The sequence below is a fragment of the Meles meles genome, chromosome 13, assembly GCF_922984935.1.
Source record: "Meles meles chromosome 13, mMelMel3.1 paternal haplotype, whole genome shotgun sequence".
Taxonomy (NCBI): Eukaryota; Metazoa; Chordata; class Mammalia; order Carnivora; family Mustelidae; genus Meles; species Meles meles.
In genome coordinates, this window is record NC_060078.1 from 62,102,691 (window position 1) to 62,117,528 (window position 14,838).

The window sequence follows — 14,838 nt, forward strand, 5'->3', positions numbered from 1 at the left end:
GGTTAACCAGTTATTAAAATAAATTTCATCTGTTTCTTTGTAGTTTTTAAATGTGACCGCAGCGAAGTTAATTACAGAGTTACATATAGATTATGTTTCTTTTGGACAGTGCTGACTGAGAAAGTCAAATAGTTTTTTGCTTTTAAAGATTTTATTTAGGGCGCCTGGGTGGCTCAGTGGGTTAAGCCTCTGCCTTTGGCTCAGGTCATGATCTCAGGGTCCTGGGATCGAGTCCTGCATTGGGCTCTCTGCTCAGCAGGGAGCCTGCTTCCCTCTCTCTCTGCCTGCCTCTCTGCCTACTTGTGATCTCTGTCTCTGTCAAATAAATAAAACCTTTAAAAAAAATAAGATAAACATTTTATTTATTTTGGGGGAGGGGAAGAGACAGAGGGAGAAGAGAATCTCAGGCAGACTCCACGTTGAGCATAGAGCCCAACGCAGGGCTCAATCCTAGGGCCCTGAGACCATAACCTGAGCTGAAATGAAGAGTTGGATATTTAACCGACGGTGCCAGCCAGGCATCCTGAAAAAGTCAGGCTTTTTTTTTTTTTTTTAGTTTAGTTTATTTTTTATAAAAGCTTTTATTAAAAGGCTTTTATAACAAGGAACTATCTCATCTCTTCTAACTTCATCTTTAACTTTTATTCTTGGAAATTTACTTCTGTATTTCTTAAGTAACAAGTTTCTGCTGGTATCTCTTGGTTTATCAATTTTAGGCATTGAGTTTTAACTTCTTACCATGGTAAGGTGATAATAAGACGATTTGGCTCTTTCCTTCACCCTCCTGAGATATAATAAATTTTTGGTTAAATCGTTATTCAGAGCTTAAATTACTATGGTTATATAAATATTATTTACTGCTGAGCTAGATAACATACTGTGATTGCTTCTCAAATAGCTTTTCCCCCCTGGAGCTGATAATCAGCTTTTTTAAAAAAAATATTTTATTTATTTATTTGACAGAGAGAGCTCACAAGTGGGCAGAGAGGCAGGTAGAGAGAGAAGGGGGAAGCAGGCTCCCTGCTGAGCAGAAAGCCCAATGCGGGCCTCAATCCCAGGACCCTGAGATCATGACTTGAGCTGAAGACAGAGGCTTAACCCACTGAGCCACCCAGGCGCCCAGACTTTTTAAAAGATTTTATTTATTTGAAAAAGAGTGAGAGCACGAGTGGGGATAATACATGTTGTAGTTACTTTCTTCATACTGCATTTTTCCATAAAGGTGTTTAAACCTTAGTTACATTTTTTTTACCTACCTAGAGCTCTTTTTACTGTTATCCTCCTCCTGTCTAGACCAGTTGCTCTGGTAGGACTCCTGCAGAGCTGATTTCCTAGGATTTCCTTTCTTGGTCATCCTGGATCCTTCTCCTCTTTCTCTGTATTGGAGTCTTCTTTGATTCCACTTTTCCTCTTTTTTGGTTTACTTGCTCATTTTGTGTGGTGCATTCTCCAGAAGCATCCTTGGTAAGATACATGGGAGGTTAATTTCCTGACCTAGGGTGCTGGGGATCCCCCAGATCACTCCCAGGCTTGCTGATGCTCTAGAAGCTCTCAGAGGACTCCATATAGTGACACTTGTGACTGTGGTTTATTACAGTGGAAGGAAGCCAAGCAAAATCAGAAAGGGAAAAGGCACTAGGGGCACAAGCTTCCAAGAGTCCTTTCCCAGTGGAGTCACAAAGGGTGTAACTGTCTCTTTGGGAAGTTCATGAGAGACTCAGTGCCCAAGAGTTTTTACTGGGGCTGTTCATGTAGGTACCCTCTTCCTGACATGTACCAAAATTCCAGATACTATGCTGTTGACACAAATAGTTCAGGTGCTGAGAGCCCCTTGGTTCTAGGAGTTGTGGGAATGTTCGCAAAATCTAAATTTTCAGACACCAGCCAATGGCCAACCTTGCCAGCAGGCTTTTCTGTCACATTCTGGGTCTTTCTGTGTTACTCTTTTCTGCACACCTAGTATGTCTGAAAATATCTTTACTCACATGTGATTGGTAGGAAAGCTAGGATTAGAATTCTTTGTCAAAAATAACAGAATTTTGAAGACCTGTTGCCATTGTCATCTAGCCTCTGGTGCTCTTAAAAAGTCTAGTGCTACTTGATTTCTCTTTCTCATATATGTTTCTTCTTTTTGGAAGAGTTCAGGAATTTTTTTTTTTTTTAAGATTTACTTATTTACTTTAAAGAGGGAGAGTGAGAGGTGGGGGAGGTGCAGAGGGAGAAAGAGAAAGAATCTCCAGCAGACTCCCCAATGAGTGCAGAGCCCAACTTGGGGCTCAATCCTATGACCCTAAGATCATGACCCGAGCTGAAAGCAAGAGTCAGATGCTCAACCAACTGAGCCATCCAGGCGCCCCTTGGAAGAGTTTAAGAATTTTATTGTTATCTCTTTTAAGCTTTCATGATGGGGCACCTGGGTGGCTCAGTCAGTTAAGCGGCTGCCTTCGGCTCAGGTCACGATCCCAGGGTCCTGGGATCTAGTCCCGCATCAGGATCCCTGCTGCGAGGAGAGCCTGCTTCTCCCTCTCTCTCTGCTTGCTGCTCTGCCTACTTGTGCTATCTCTCTGTCAAATAAAATCTTAAAAAGAAAAAAAAAGATTTCATGATGATGTGTTTTAGTGTGATCTCTCTCCATTTATTTGTTTTACAATCCAGAAATGCAGATCTTTCAATTCTGAGAAAATTTCTTATATTACTGCTTTTCTTTCTTTTTCTATTTTCAAATTGACATATAATTCACATATAAGAAGATACACCCCTTGTAATGTATAACTCAGTAATTTTTTTAGTGTATTCACAAAGGTGTGCAGCTGTCACCACTGTTTGATTCCAGAACATTTTCATTACCCCCGTAAGAGATCTGTACACATTGGTGGTTACTCTCCGTCTCTCCCTCTCTTAAGCCCCTGGCTCTACTTTTTGTCTCTAGATTTGTCTATTCTGGATATTTCATATAGATGGTATCATACAATATGTAGCCTTTTGTGTCAGGTTGTGTCACTTAGCATGTTTTCAAGGCTCATCCATGTTGTAGCATGATGCAGCATGTGGTTCATTCCTTTTTATGGCTAAATACTATTCCACAGTGTGGAAATGGCACATTTTGTTTCTGCATTCATCAGTTAGTGGACATTTGGGTTGTTTCTGCTCTGGGCTCTTATGAATAAAGCTGCTGTGAGATTGGTGTGTAAGTTTCTGTATGAATGTAAGTTTTCATTTCTCTTAGGCATATACTTAGGAACCGAACTGCTGGTCATATGGTAACTGACTTTTTAGAGGAACAGCCAAAATGGCGGCACCAGGTTACATTCCCATCAGCAGTTAAGGGTTCCATCCAGTTTCTTTCCATTTGCACAAATAGTTATTATGCTTTTTATTATAGCCATCGTAGTGGGTGTGAAGTGGTATGTCCTTGTGATTTTGATTTGCATTTCCCTGATGATTAGCAATGTTGAGCATCTTTTCATGTGCCGGTTGTGTTACAACCACTCATATATCTTCTTTGGAGAAATATCTGTTCAAAAGTTCTTTGTCCATCTTAAAATTAGGTTGTCTTTTTATTATTAAGTTGTAAGAGTTCTTTATATAGTCTGGATAGTACCCCCTTATCAGACTTTTTTTTTTTTTTAAATATAGTTTCTTTTTCTCTCGAACTCTGGATGATGTTGGGTTTAATGTTTCAGTTCTCTAATTTTCTTACTTTTTCATCTCACCTTTGTTTTTGTATGTGCATGTATTTTTCCGTATCATGCCTTCTGGGAGACTCTCTTCAGTTTTAACTTTGTACTCTCTCTTAAATGTTTGTTTTGGTTGTCATTGTATGAGTGAGGTGCTGGAACACTTTGTATACCTGGTTGAGTGGGGCACGTTGACGACCTCACGCTCAGGATCTGGAGCTAGCAGACTTTGAGCAGCTCCCAGTGTCATTGGTATAAGTCTTCTCTAGTATGTTAGATTTCTCTAGAAAGGATCTGTTAATCTGTTAATCTCTCCTCAGGAGGGTATAATCCTGGCCTGAGAGCTAGGTGGTATATAATACTCAGAATTTTTCTTAATCTACATTTTCAGGGTTTGTACTCTACCTGTCTTTGGAGTCTTTGTACAAGTTCCCTAGAGAATAACTCTCATTTTCTGTGAAGCAGGAGAGGCATAGACCCTGTAGTTTGAGGAGAGGACCTTGGGGTTTAACTTTGTTTCCCAGATTTCAGTCTTCTGCCTCATTGATCTCTTTTGAGGTGCTTGTCACCTCTACTTGTTTAGCTTCTGGGGGGCTCCTTAGGGCAAATCAGCATGGGCAATATCTCCCTTTTGCCAGCATTAGGGTTTTGCCTTCTCGGTCTGGGCAGATCACCAAGTTTGCATCAGTTTGCCCAGGTGATTGGGCTGGCAGTTCCCCAAGGATCCTTGTGCAAATGACCCTCCATCCCGTCAGGAAATCTCAAGTTGGGAGGATTGATGCCTCTCATGCCAGAAGGGAAGTGAGCTTACTGAACAAAGGAACAGCTAGGGGACGCCTGGATGGCTCAGTCGGTTAAGCACCTGCCCAGATCATGATCCCAAGGTCCTGGGGTTGAGCCCCACATGGGACTCTTTGCTCGTCAGGGAGCCTGCTTCTCTCTCTCCCTCTGCCTGCCACTCTGCCTGCTTGTGTTCTCTCTCTGTGTCAAATAAATAAATAAAATCCTAAAAAAAAAAATAGCACTGGGTGTTGTCCTGCCACTTAATTTTAAAGAAGAAGAATTGATAAGGGTTAGCTGAGGGAGGAGAGAGATGCAGTTGTGGAAAACACAGCAGTGAGGGTTTCGTATGAACAGTGTCTCACATTCTTGGTTCCTTCTTGTTCCATATATTTCTAGGTGACTCCAGTCGGCCTTACGCTAAACTTCCTTTCATTCTTCACTGGCCTGGTCGACTTTATGCACCTGGATCCCAAGAAAGCTGGAACATACTTCTCAAATCAAACAGTAAGAAATGTTTTCTTAATTCTGGTTGTATCCCAAACAGATCTGGTATTTCAGCTAGCTATGAGCAGATCCTAGGGCTGCGTGTGTACAGGTATTAGAGGCAGTGAGGGGAATGAAATGTGTTTTGGAAGGAACACAGGAAGCCACGGCGGTTATTTCTGTGGATTGAGATTAGAGAAGGAGTCTATGAAAAAGAAGGCAACTTGTAGTTTGTATTTTTTATTGTTTTATATAGTTTGGTTTTGGTGGGGGTGGGTAGTGAATCTTCTGGTGTTATCATTAAGGTGTTTAAGAATATTTAAAGTAAAAGAACAAAATATGCATTTAAATAGAAAATGCTATTTAAAAACGCTATGGATAGAGTAGAAAAAATTTTATTTATTTTTGGGGCGCCTGGGTGGCTCAGTGGATTGGGCCGCTGCCTTCAGCTCAGGTCATGATCTCAGGGTCCTGGGATCGAGTCCCACATCGGGCTCTCTGCTCGGCAGGGAGCCTGCTTCCTCCTCTCTCTCTCCCTGCCTCTTTGCCTGCTTGTGATCTTTCTCTGTCAAATAAATTAAAAAAATAAATAAATAAAAAAAAATTTTATTTATTTTAAAAAAGATTTTATTTATGTATTTTAGAGAGAGGGAATGTGTGCATGTGTGAGTGTGAGCTGAGGGAGGGGGAAAGGGAGAGAGAGAATCTCAAGTAGGCTCTGCACTGAGTGTGGAACCCGATGTAGGGCTCAATCTCATGACCCTGAAATTATGACCTGAGCTGAAATGAAGAGTTGGGCACTTAACCAACTGAGCCTCCTAGGTGCTCTGAAAAAAAAATTTTTTTTTTTTTTTAAAGATTTTATTTATTTTTTGACAGAGAGAGAGAGATCACAAGTAGGCAGAGAGGCAGGTAGAGAGGAGGGGGAAGCAGGCTCCCTGCTGAGCAGAGAGTCCGATGTGGGACTCGATCCCAGGACCCTGAGATCATGACCTGAGCTGAAGCAGCGGCTTAACCCACTGAGCCACCCAGGCGCCCTGAAAAAATTTTTATTTTTACTTCAAAAAGTTTTTTAATTTTTTAAAGATTTTATTCATTAGGGAGAGAGTGTGCATGTGTGTATGCATGAACCGGGAGGGGTAAAGGGAGAGGGAGAAGCAGATTCTTCCTGCTGAGCAGAGAGACTGATGCAGAGCTCAGTCCCAGGACCCTGAGATCATGACCTGAACCAAAGGCAGATGATTGAGCTGATTGAGCCACCAAGGTCTCCCTGAAAAATTATTTTTAATGGTACACCTGGTTAAAATACTGGCAGATTATACCATGTGGTGTTAATAATGATTAACTGGCTGATGTTTCTACATTTACCTAAATATCCAAATTTTCTGCAGTGATTGTGACTATTTGGGAAGAAAGTCCCAATATATGTTATTCAGAGTTTTTAAAAGAATCCTAAAATGATTTTCTTTCTTTTCTTTTTTGCTTTTAACAGTAATATATGGTATTGGATTCTACAGAGACATGTTTTTTAGCTAAACAAGTTTTCCCAGCACTTAGTGATAATTTTAACTGTTTGGTGAACTTTTTTCTAGTAACTTTTTCTCCATATAATCCTATTTGCATACAAAATGCAGACGTTTTACATGCTCTGACCTTGTGATCAGAGCAGGCTGTTCCTGGTATGTTTTAGGCGGGTCTCTGATACAGTGATGCTGGGACATGGCTTCTGTTGCATATGCGTTATTAGTCTCATGGTGTTAAGGGGACCCTGGTATCTTTTCCTGGCCTTGAGTGAGCATGGATTTAGTTAGACGCAGTTTCTCTGGGGCATTTTGTTTGACTTTTGCCCAATTTTGTTTGGATTGCCCTAGTTGATATTCCTGCTTCCATCCATAACCTGGGCAGCAGATGTGGAGTCTTGAGCTCTGAAAGTCTGCTCTGGGGGTCTGATCTTCTGTGTGCCTCCTCCTGCTCATGATTCTCTTTCTCTTGTCTAGGTACGGGCCTGTGTTCTCTGTGTCCATCCTCGGACCAGGGCCGTGCGGCTGAGCCTGCGTCCTGTCTTCCTGCAGCCGGGGCGCTCCCTCACCCGGCTCTCTTGCCAGCACCTGGGAGCCGTGCTGGATGACGTTCCTGTCCAGAGCTTTATCAGCAAGGCCGGTGCCACCTTCAGGTTGAAGGATGGGGCGCTGGCCTATGCCCGGGTGAGGAAGCGTTTCGTTTCAGCGGGATCTTATCACTAGAGAGACTCTGGGGACACGTGGGTCCTTTTCTGTTTTCTGCATCCCTTGTATTAGTTGCCTATTTTTGAGTATCCCCAGGTGTGGCAGACTCTGCAGAGGGATTAGAACAATATCCCTTTGTTCTTAGAATTCTTTAGGATTAATTTGACTGACTTTGATACCTGGTCGATGGTAGGTACAAGAATGAGTTCAGATCTACACCAGAGCTTGGCAAAGGTTTTGAAAGGGCCAGGTAATAAATATTTCAGGTTTGTGGGCCATTCGATCTCTATCCTAAACACTTAGCTCTGTTGTAGCTGGAAAGCAGCCATAGACAGTACGTAAATGAAGGGGCATGGCAGTGTTCCAGTAAAACTTTTATTTGCAAAATAGGCACTAACTTATGAGCTACAGTTTTTGGACCCATGATCTAGACTGTTCTCTGACCTTATAGTCTATGACCGTAAAGAGCAGTGTTTTAGTTAGCGGAATTATTTTAATAGGCGATCAACAATGTTTTTATGGTAGGTGCTAAATGTGTCACTGTATTTTCCTATCTGATTGCCTCAGATCTACTGTGTCTGGCTTGTGCTTAATCATTTGGTACTTTGTAGCTCAGCCATCTCTCCGACTCGAAGAACGTCTTCAGTGCTGACTCCTTCAAGCCAGGGAACACTCACAAGTGTAGAATCATCGATTACAGCCAAATGGATGAGCTGGCCTTGCTCTCTCTGAGGACGTAAGTCTGTCATTGACACATGTGGGGCTGGAGAAGTATGTTTCTCTGGGGTTGCTCGCTCACAGTTTCTCCTGGCCTGACGTGGTGACTATTTTCTTCTTGCCAGCATGATTTTGGGACCCCTGAATTTTAGGTAGCCTCTGCCCTGGCTTATTTAATCTTGTCTTTTCTTTTTGTTCTAGGTCCATTATTGAAGCTCAGTACCTTAGATATCATGACATCAAACCTGGGGCACTGGTAGAGGTAAGACTCAAGCATATCGTTAGATACTCGTTCACCTTCAGACATTCTTTAGTTCACAGGTTAACTGGCCACTCATTAGTTCTCACATGAACACACTTAAAGCCATGTTCCTTACCCCTGCCTGTTAACTGGAGATTCTTTTTCTTCCCTTGGGTAACATGTAATTAATTTCAAGGTAAGGTCTTAATAGCATCACTCAAATACGCAGAGGCAGTAGGTCATAAATCCTGGCATTTGATGGTATTTATTAGATTTGGGCAAAAGTTAGTTCTATGCTAGTTGAACTTGTGGGATGTTAGTACAAGGTCACTTGCAGTTGCCTCTCATGTCTAGCCATTTAGCCCTAGTTGAGCAGATCTCCTTTATAGGTAGAGTTTGTTCCTTAGGAGACAGAATCCCCTGCGAAGAATGTGCTTGTGAGGGAGACAGAGAACATGTTCCCACAGAAAGATGCGAAGGGGGCGCCTGGGTGGCTCAGTGGATTAAGCCGCTGCCTTCGGCTCAGGTCATGATCTCAGGGTCCTGGGATCGAGTCCCGCATCGGGCTCTCTGCTAGGCAGGGAGCCTGCTTCCCTCTCTCTCTCTCTCTGCCTGCTTCTCTGCCTACTTGTGATCTCTCTCTGTCAAATAAATAAATAAAATCTTAAAAAAAAATTATTAAAAAAAAAAAAAGAAAGATGCGAAGGTTCCTGTAAACAAAACAGACTGCATTCACCATCAGTGTGGGGTGTGTGCTTTACCCTGTGACATCTGGAATAACAGGCAGTTAGCCTGGGAAGCTGGACTTCAAAAGAGAGATGTGACCTGCTTTGTTGTAAGAAGTAGAGGGGGAAAAGCCATTCTTGAGGCATGATGGCATCTTTTCTTTGGATTCTCTAGGGCACAGTGTTGACCATAAAGCCATATGGGATGCTGGTGAAGGTGGGCGAGCAAATCCGGGGCCTGATACCGCCCATGCACCTGGCTGACATCCTGATGAAGAATCCGGAAAAGAAGTACCACATCGGGGATGAGGTCAAGTGCCGGGTGAGCCTCCTGAAGGGTCTTGTTGGGGTTTAAGCCAGATGGGAAGAGAGCAATGCTTCTCAGCTGAAGTTTCTGCCTTTTTCCACAGAATGACCATGTAACATCTGTGGTTTGTATCTGGCATGGGGAAGAGAAAACTGGTTCTCTGCCCTTGAGAGTTGTGTAATATAATTGAGAGTTAAAATAGTCATACATGAAGAGAGCAAGCCACTGTGTGACTTTTTGTCACATGGTTTGGCACAGGCTCTGTGCTATGGTCATATCTCAGAGGGGAGGCAAGGGTGGGCTGGGCCAGTAGGTATCATTGGTGATATCAGTAGCCACCCCGTAACATGTATTTTGTATCATTTGCTGTCCTAGGCCCCTGACATGCATTATGTCATTTAATCCTTAAAACAACCCCATAAAGTAAGTACTCTTGTCCTCATCTTGCAGTGGGGAAAGTAAAGTGTAGGAAAGTGAAGTCACACAGCTCGCTCAAAGTCACACAGCTAATAAATGGCAAAACCAGTTTTCACATTCAGGTCTATATGACAATAATGTCTTCTAGATTTCTGGCAGAGATAGTACTTGAACTGGAAAGGATTTAAAGAGGAGCAAGGGGTATGTCAGGCACAGAAATACCTAAATTAAGCTGCTGAAACTTGAGTGGTTTATAACAAAGTCTTGAATCCCAAGAGAAGCTTCACAGAGTTGTGAAGATTAAATGTGATACATAGTGCTTAACACAAGGCCTGGTGTGTGCAGGCACTCACACCGTTAGATTTTCTTCTTTTTGTTTTATTTCATTATTGAGTCAAGAAAGATACTGATCGGGGCGCCTGGGTGGCTCAGTGGGTTAAAGCCTCTGCCTTCAGCTCAGGTCATGATCCCAGGGTCCTGGGATCGAGCCCCGCGTCGGGCTCTCTGCTCAGCAGGGAGCCTGCTTCCTTCTCTCTCTGCCTGCCTGCCTCTCCACCTACTTGTAATTTCTGTCTTTCAAATAAATAAATAAAATCTTTAAAAAAAAAAAAAAAGAAAGAAAGATACTGATCACCCATTGGTGCAAAATTTTATAGTAGTGGAGTCAGGAAGTTAGAAACAAAGGAATTTCTCTGCTCTCTTGATAACGGGTAACTTGATGACAACCAGTATTCTTCCCTTAGGTTTTGCTTTGTGATCCTGAAACCAAGAAGTTGATGATGACGCTGAAGAAAACCCTAATTGAGTCCAAGCTGCCTGCCATTACCTGCTATGCCGATGCCAAGCCTGGTCTGCAGACGCATGGCTTCATCCTCAGGGTCAAGGACTATGGCTGCATTGTGAAGTTCTACAATGATGTGCAGGGACTGGTGCCCAAGCATGAGCTCAGTGCCGAGTATGTCCCTGACCCAGAGAGGGTCTTTTACGCTGGCCAGGTAACCCTTTCCTGGGACAGGCCCATATCCTTGGTGACCCCATGAACACAGATTTGACGGAGTAGTGGGAGGACTACTTTTTAAGGCCTAGGGAAGGCGCATGTGGGGCAGTGGGTTGGAGCCAGCTAGGTGGAGGAGATGTGGAACAGAACTGAGAGGAACCCTCAGGGGGTTTCAGCAGAAGCTGGCAAACTGAGTGACCTCACCCCCACAACCTGGAAGAAATGAATTAGTCTTTACCTATAACACACATGCTGGTGTCCCTCACAACAGAAATTGTTCTGCGGTCACTGTCACCACAAGGTGGCAGTGCCATAAAACTAGTGAGTCTGGGTCTGTCTAGGAAAAATAAGTTTTAAAAGCTTGGGGTTGTATCAAAAACTTATTCATGTTTTCCTCTCCCACGAAAGGTGGACATGGGGGGGGATTCTGTGTATCTTTCAGTACATTACTCTCCACTGCTTTCTGACCTGATCCTAGGTCTAGGTGCCTCTCCCTCTGCAGTGCTGGTGGAGGGCAGCTCTCTCCAGGGCCTGGCTGGCCTGCGAGGAAGAGTTAGCCAGGCAAGTGTGATTTCTCACTAGGTAGTGAAGGTTGTGGTGCTGAACTGTGAGCCATCCAAAGAGAGGATGCTTTTGTCCTTCAAGCTATTGGGTGATCCAAAGAAGGAGCATCTGGGACACAGTCAGAAGAAAAGAAGAACTGTTAGCCTTGGACAGGTACCTGGACTTCTCCAGAGAAGCTGCTTTAGTTGGCAGTGGCAGAAAGTGGGGTGCCACTGACACGTGGGGCATTGGGACCCGTGGAGGGGAAGATCAAGGTAGCTAGATAAGGTTCTAGGGCTAGACAGAATTGAGGGTCTTGAAAGAGGGTTCTTTTCTGTGTGTCAGAGCAAATGGAAGCTGTCCAGGAAAGGAAGGCACCATTCTCATATGGCTATTCAGCAGTATCCTGCTGTCCTCTTTCCTCTCTGGTCTTTAGGACCAGCCTGTGAGACTGCCTTTCCCCTGGGACTCAGTGGAGGGACTTGGGAGAGGAGTGATGCGAGCACTCAAATGGGTCCTGGTGTGTGTGGGGGTGCCTGGCGGGTCTTTGGGGGCAGTGGTGTGGGGTGTGGAAGAAAACTCCTTCTCTTATCTTGACCTCTCAATGATCCCTGGTGCTGGGATTTATCTCTGCCTGAGCCAGATGTGGTTGCTGTCTGCTCAGGACAAGTACCATTTTTTGTCTTTCTCTTCCTGAGTAGTTGGTGGATGTGAAGGTTTTAGAGAAGACCAAAGACGGGCTAGAGGTGGCTGTCCTGCCCCACAACACCCCTGCTTTCCTCCCCACGCCTCATCTGTCGGACCATGTTGCCAATGGCCCTCTGTTGTATCACTGGCTTCAGACTGGTGACACCCTTCACAGAGTACTTTGTCTCAGCCAGAGCGAGGGACGTGTTGTATCCTTTATTGGCATCTGGTGAGCTGTGGGCCCTTAGGGGAAGACTCTGGGTCAGGCTCTGCTCCGAACTGGAAACTCCATCGGAAAAAGTCAGTCATTTGACTTCAGAAATACCTCCATAAAACGAAACTGGTGACCAGACTATACTTTCCCTGCCTTCCCCTGGTGGAAAGTAAGAGGATTGAAGTTCTACCAGTAGATGCTCGTCAGGACAGAGTGGGAGTCTAAGGTGTCGGACGGGGGCAGTGTGGCCTGCCAGGTCAAGCAGGATATCTCCAGTAGCTCATCTTGCCTTCTTATATATAGTGCTTGCCCCTTGAGCTGGAACAATTAATGAGGCAGCTGCTGTCCTCCTTCCCAATACCTGCCCCCCCCACTACCCTCATGGGGCTCCCAAGTATTCCCTTTGGTCTTGGTATGTGTACTTCAAAGGAGAACACTGCCTCTTTCTCACAGAATGTAAAATGAAATCTCTGAAGGGTGAAGATTGAGGAGGTGGGATAGAGTCGGTTAGTGTGAAGATTGTGGAGGATCCTGTCATGGTTGGTCCAGCTGCCAAACCACAGAGATGAGCCTGCCTCTTTTTGGTCCTCTTCAGTAACCTGGAGACGAACTAACAGAGAAAGGAAGAACACTGGTTCTTAAACTTGAGTGTGTATCAGAATCGCCTGGAGGCCTTGTTTACACAGCTTGTGGGGCCCCACCCCAGAGTCTGTGATTCAGTAGATCTGGGACAATGCTTGGAAGCTTGCATTTCTTTTCTTTTCTTTTTTATTTTTTTTAAGATTTTTATTTACTTATTTGACAGAGAGAGACAGCGAGAGAGAGAGAACATAAGCAGGGGGAGTGGGAGAGAGAGAGAAGCAGGCTTCCCGCTGACTAGGGAGCCTGATGCGTGGCTCAATCCCAGAATCCTGGGATCATGACCTGAGCCGAAGGCAGATGCTTAACAACTGAGCCACCCAAGCGCCCCAGGAGTTTGCATTTCTAACAGATTCCAGGTGATGCTAGTGCTGTTAGTCTGCATGCTTAGAGAATCACTGTAGCAGTAGAGTGGGTAGAGTGGAAAAAGGAGATGGAGAGATGGTTATTTCATCTGCCCTTTCTGGAATGTTCCTTGATGAAGTGCCATTAGCTCCTTTGTAGGAAGCCAGCTTTGGTCTCCACTGTGGAGGGTGGCCAGGATCCTAAGAGCTTCGCAGAAATCCATCCTGGGATGCTGCTCATCGGTTTTGTGAAGAGCATCAAGGACTATGGTGTGTTCGTCCAGTTCCCGTCAGGTCTTAGTGGACTGGCCCCCAAAGCTGTAAGTTCAGCTCCATGCACAAGAGCCTTGGGGGAGAGATACCACAGTCATGGAACCTGAGAGTGGGAAGGTGCAGGATACCTTAATCCTTGTAAGATTTTCAGTGGCAAGGCAGAAAGGCCACCTGGCTGAGGGGAATGGGGCTGAGATTCTTGCCCAGCCATGTGTCCTGGCGCAGGGCTGTGTCCTGCAGGGAGGCGCATCTTTACTTCACAGTACAGCACTGGGTAGGTGGGCAGGGGCTGTGAAGACTAGTCTCCAGTGCCAGAATAGTGACTTACACTCTCAGCGTGTATAGACATGGCCGTTAACTTTCCTGAGCCACTGAGTACCGGTTTTGCAACCTCTGGGGTTTTTGAGGCATCACGATACCAGAATACCTTGGAAGGATTCCCTCCACCACAGTGTCACTGAAGTCATGAACTTTTCAGACTGCAAAAAGTCTTAGTGACCCCATCGTTGAACCCCTCGTGCCTGCTGACTAAACTGTGACGCAGAGTCGGAGGGAGTCTTAGTGAAGTCATTGTAAGACGGTGGGAGAGCAGGTGGCCTGTAGTTTATTCATAAATACTTCTCCCTTCCATAGGTTTGTCCCCCTCACATTTTCCCTAGATGGCTCTTATTTGTATCCCCTGCCAGAACAATTTGAGAGAAGAGGGGAAGCCTGCAGAAACATGCATAGCACAGGGCAGAGGGTTACCATCGTGTGTTAGAGATGTGACCTGCCAGTGCTGTGTCTCCTTGGGTGGATGCCCTCTAGAAGGCTGGCTTGGACGGCCAGGGCCTTGCATGGTTTTCTGGAAGGGGAGTAGAGCTGTGCTCAAGAGAGGGCTGAGGAATCTTCCTGGCCTCCATCTCTCCCCACTCCTTTCCCCACACATCCTTTTCTGGGGGCATGAAGTGAGTTGTTTTGATGGAGACTTCCTGTCTTTGCTTTCTGCCCGCTCGTTAGATCATGAGTGACAAGTTTGTGACTTCCACAAGTGACCACTTCGTTGAGGGACAGACAGTGGTTGCGAAGGTGACCAATGTGGATGAGGAGAAGCAGCGCATGCTGCTGTCACTGCGGCTGTCGGACTGTGGTCTGGGCGACCTGGCCACCACCAGTCTCCTCCTCCTGAGCCAGTGCCTGGAAGAGCGGCAGGGTGTGCGCAGCCTCATGAGCAACCGAGGTGGGGGCACGTGGGCTGAGGGGGGTCGAGGGTGGGGAACGTCTGTTTTATTTGAGAGAGAGGCAGAGAGAGCACATGAGTGGGAGGGACAGAAGGAGAGCAGATGGCAAGCAGGCTCCGTGCTCATCTTGATCCCACAACCCCAAGATCACTACCTGAGTAGAAATTGAGAGTCAGATGCTTAACCAACTGAGCCACCGAGGCATTCCCTCCCTTTTTAATGGGAGTTGTATAAACTTGTATAAACTGCATACATCATTTAAGGTATAATTCAGTAAATGTTTATAAAACAAACACCCTTGTTTACTCCCCAGATTCAGATAAAGATCATTACCAGCATCCCAGAG

The 14,838-nt window shown here is 45.0% G+C and overlaps 1 protein-coding gene across 2 annotated transcripts in view; it reads left to right on the plus strand.

The window, feature by feature from the left end:
• PDCD11 (programmed cell death 11) overlaps nucleotides 1–14,838 on the plus strand; it is a 43,067-nt gene that overhangs the window by 7,958 nt on the left and 20,271 nt on the right. For both annotated transcript variants that reach the window (XM_046027157.1, XM_046027158.1), the window contains exons 8-17: nucleotides 4,857–4,964; nucleotides 6,941–7,147; nucleotides 7,780–7,904; nucleotides 8,087–8,147; nucleotides 9,027–9,173; nucleotides 10,319–10,570; nucleotides 11,155–11,289; nucleotides 11,817–12,011; nucleotides 13,149–13,319; nucleotides 14,272–14,491. In XM_046027157.1, the coding sequence (XP_045883113.1) occupies nucleotides 4,857–4,964; nucleotides 6,941–7,147; nucleotides 7,780–7,904; nucleotides 8,087–8,147; nucleotides 9,027–9,173; nucleotides 10,319–10,570; nucleotides 11,155–11,289; nucleotides 11,817–12,011; nucleotides 13,149–13,319; nucleotides 14,272–14,491 (1,621 nt within the window). The remainder of the gene's footprint in view (nucleotides 1–4,856; nucleotides 4,965–6,940; nucleotides 7,148–7,779; nucleotides 7,905–8,086; nucleotides 8,148–9,026; nucleotides 9,174–10,318; nucleotides 10,571–11,154; nucleotides 11,290–11,816; nucleotides 12,012–13,148; nucleotides 13,320–14,271; nucleotides 14,492–14,838) is intronic.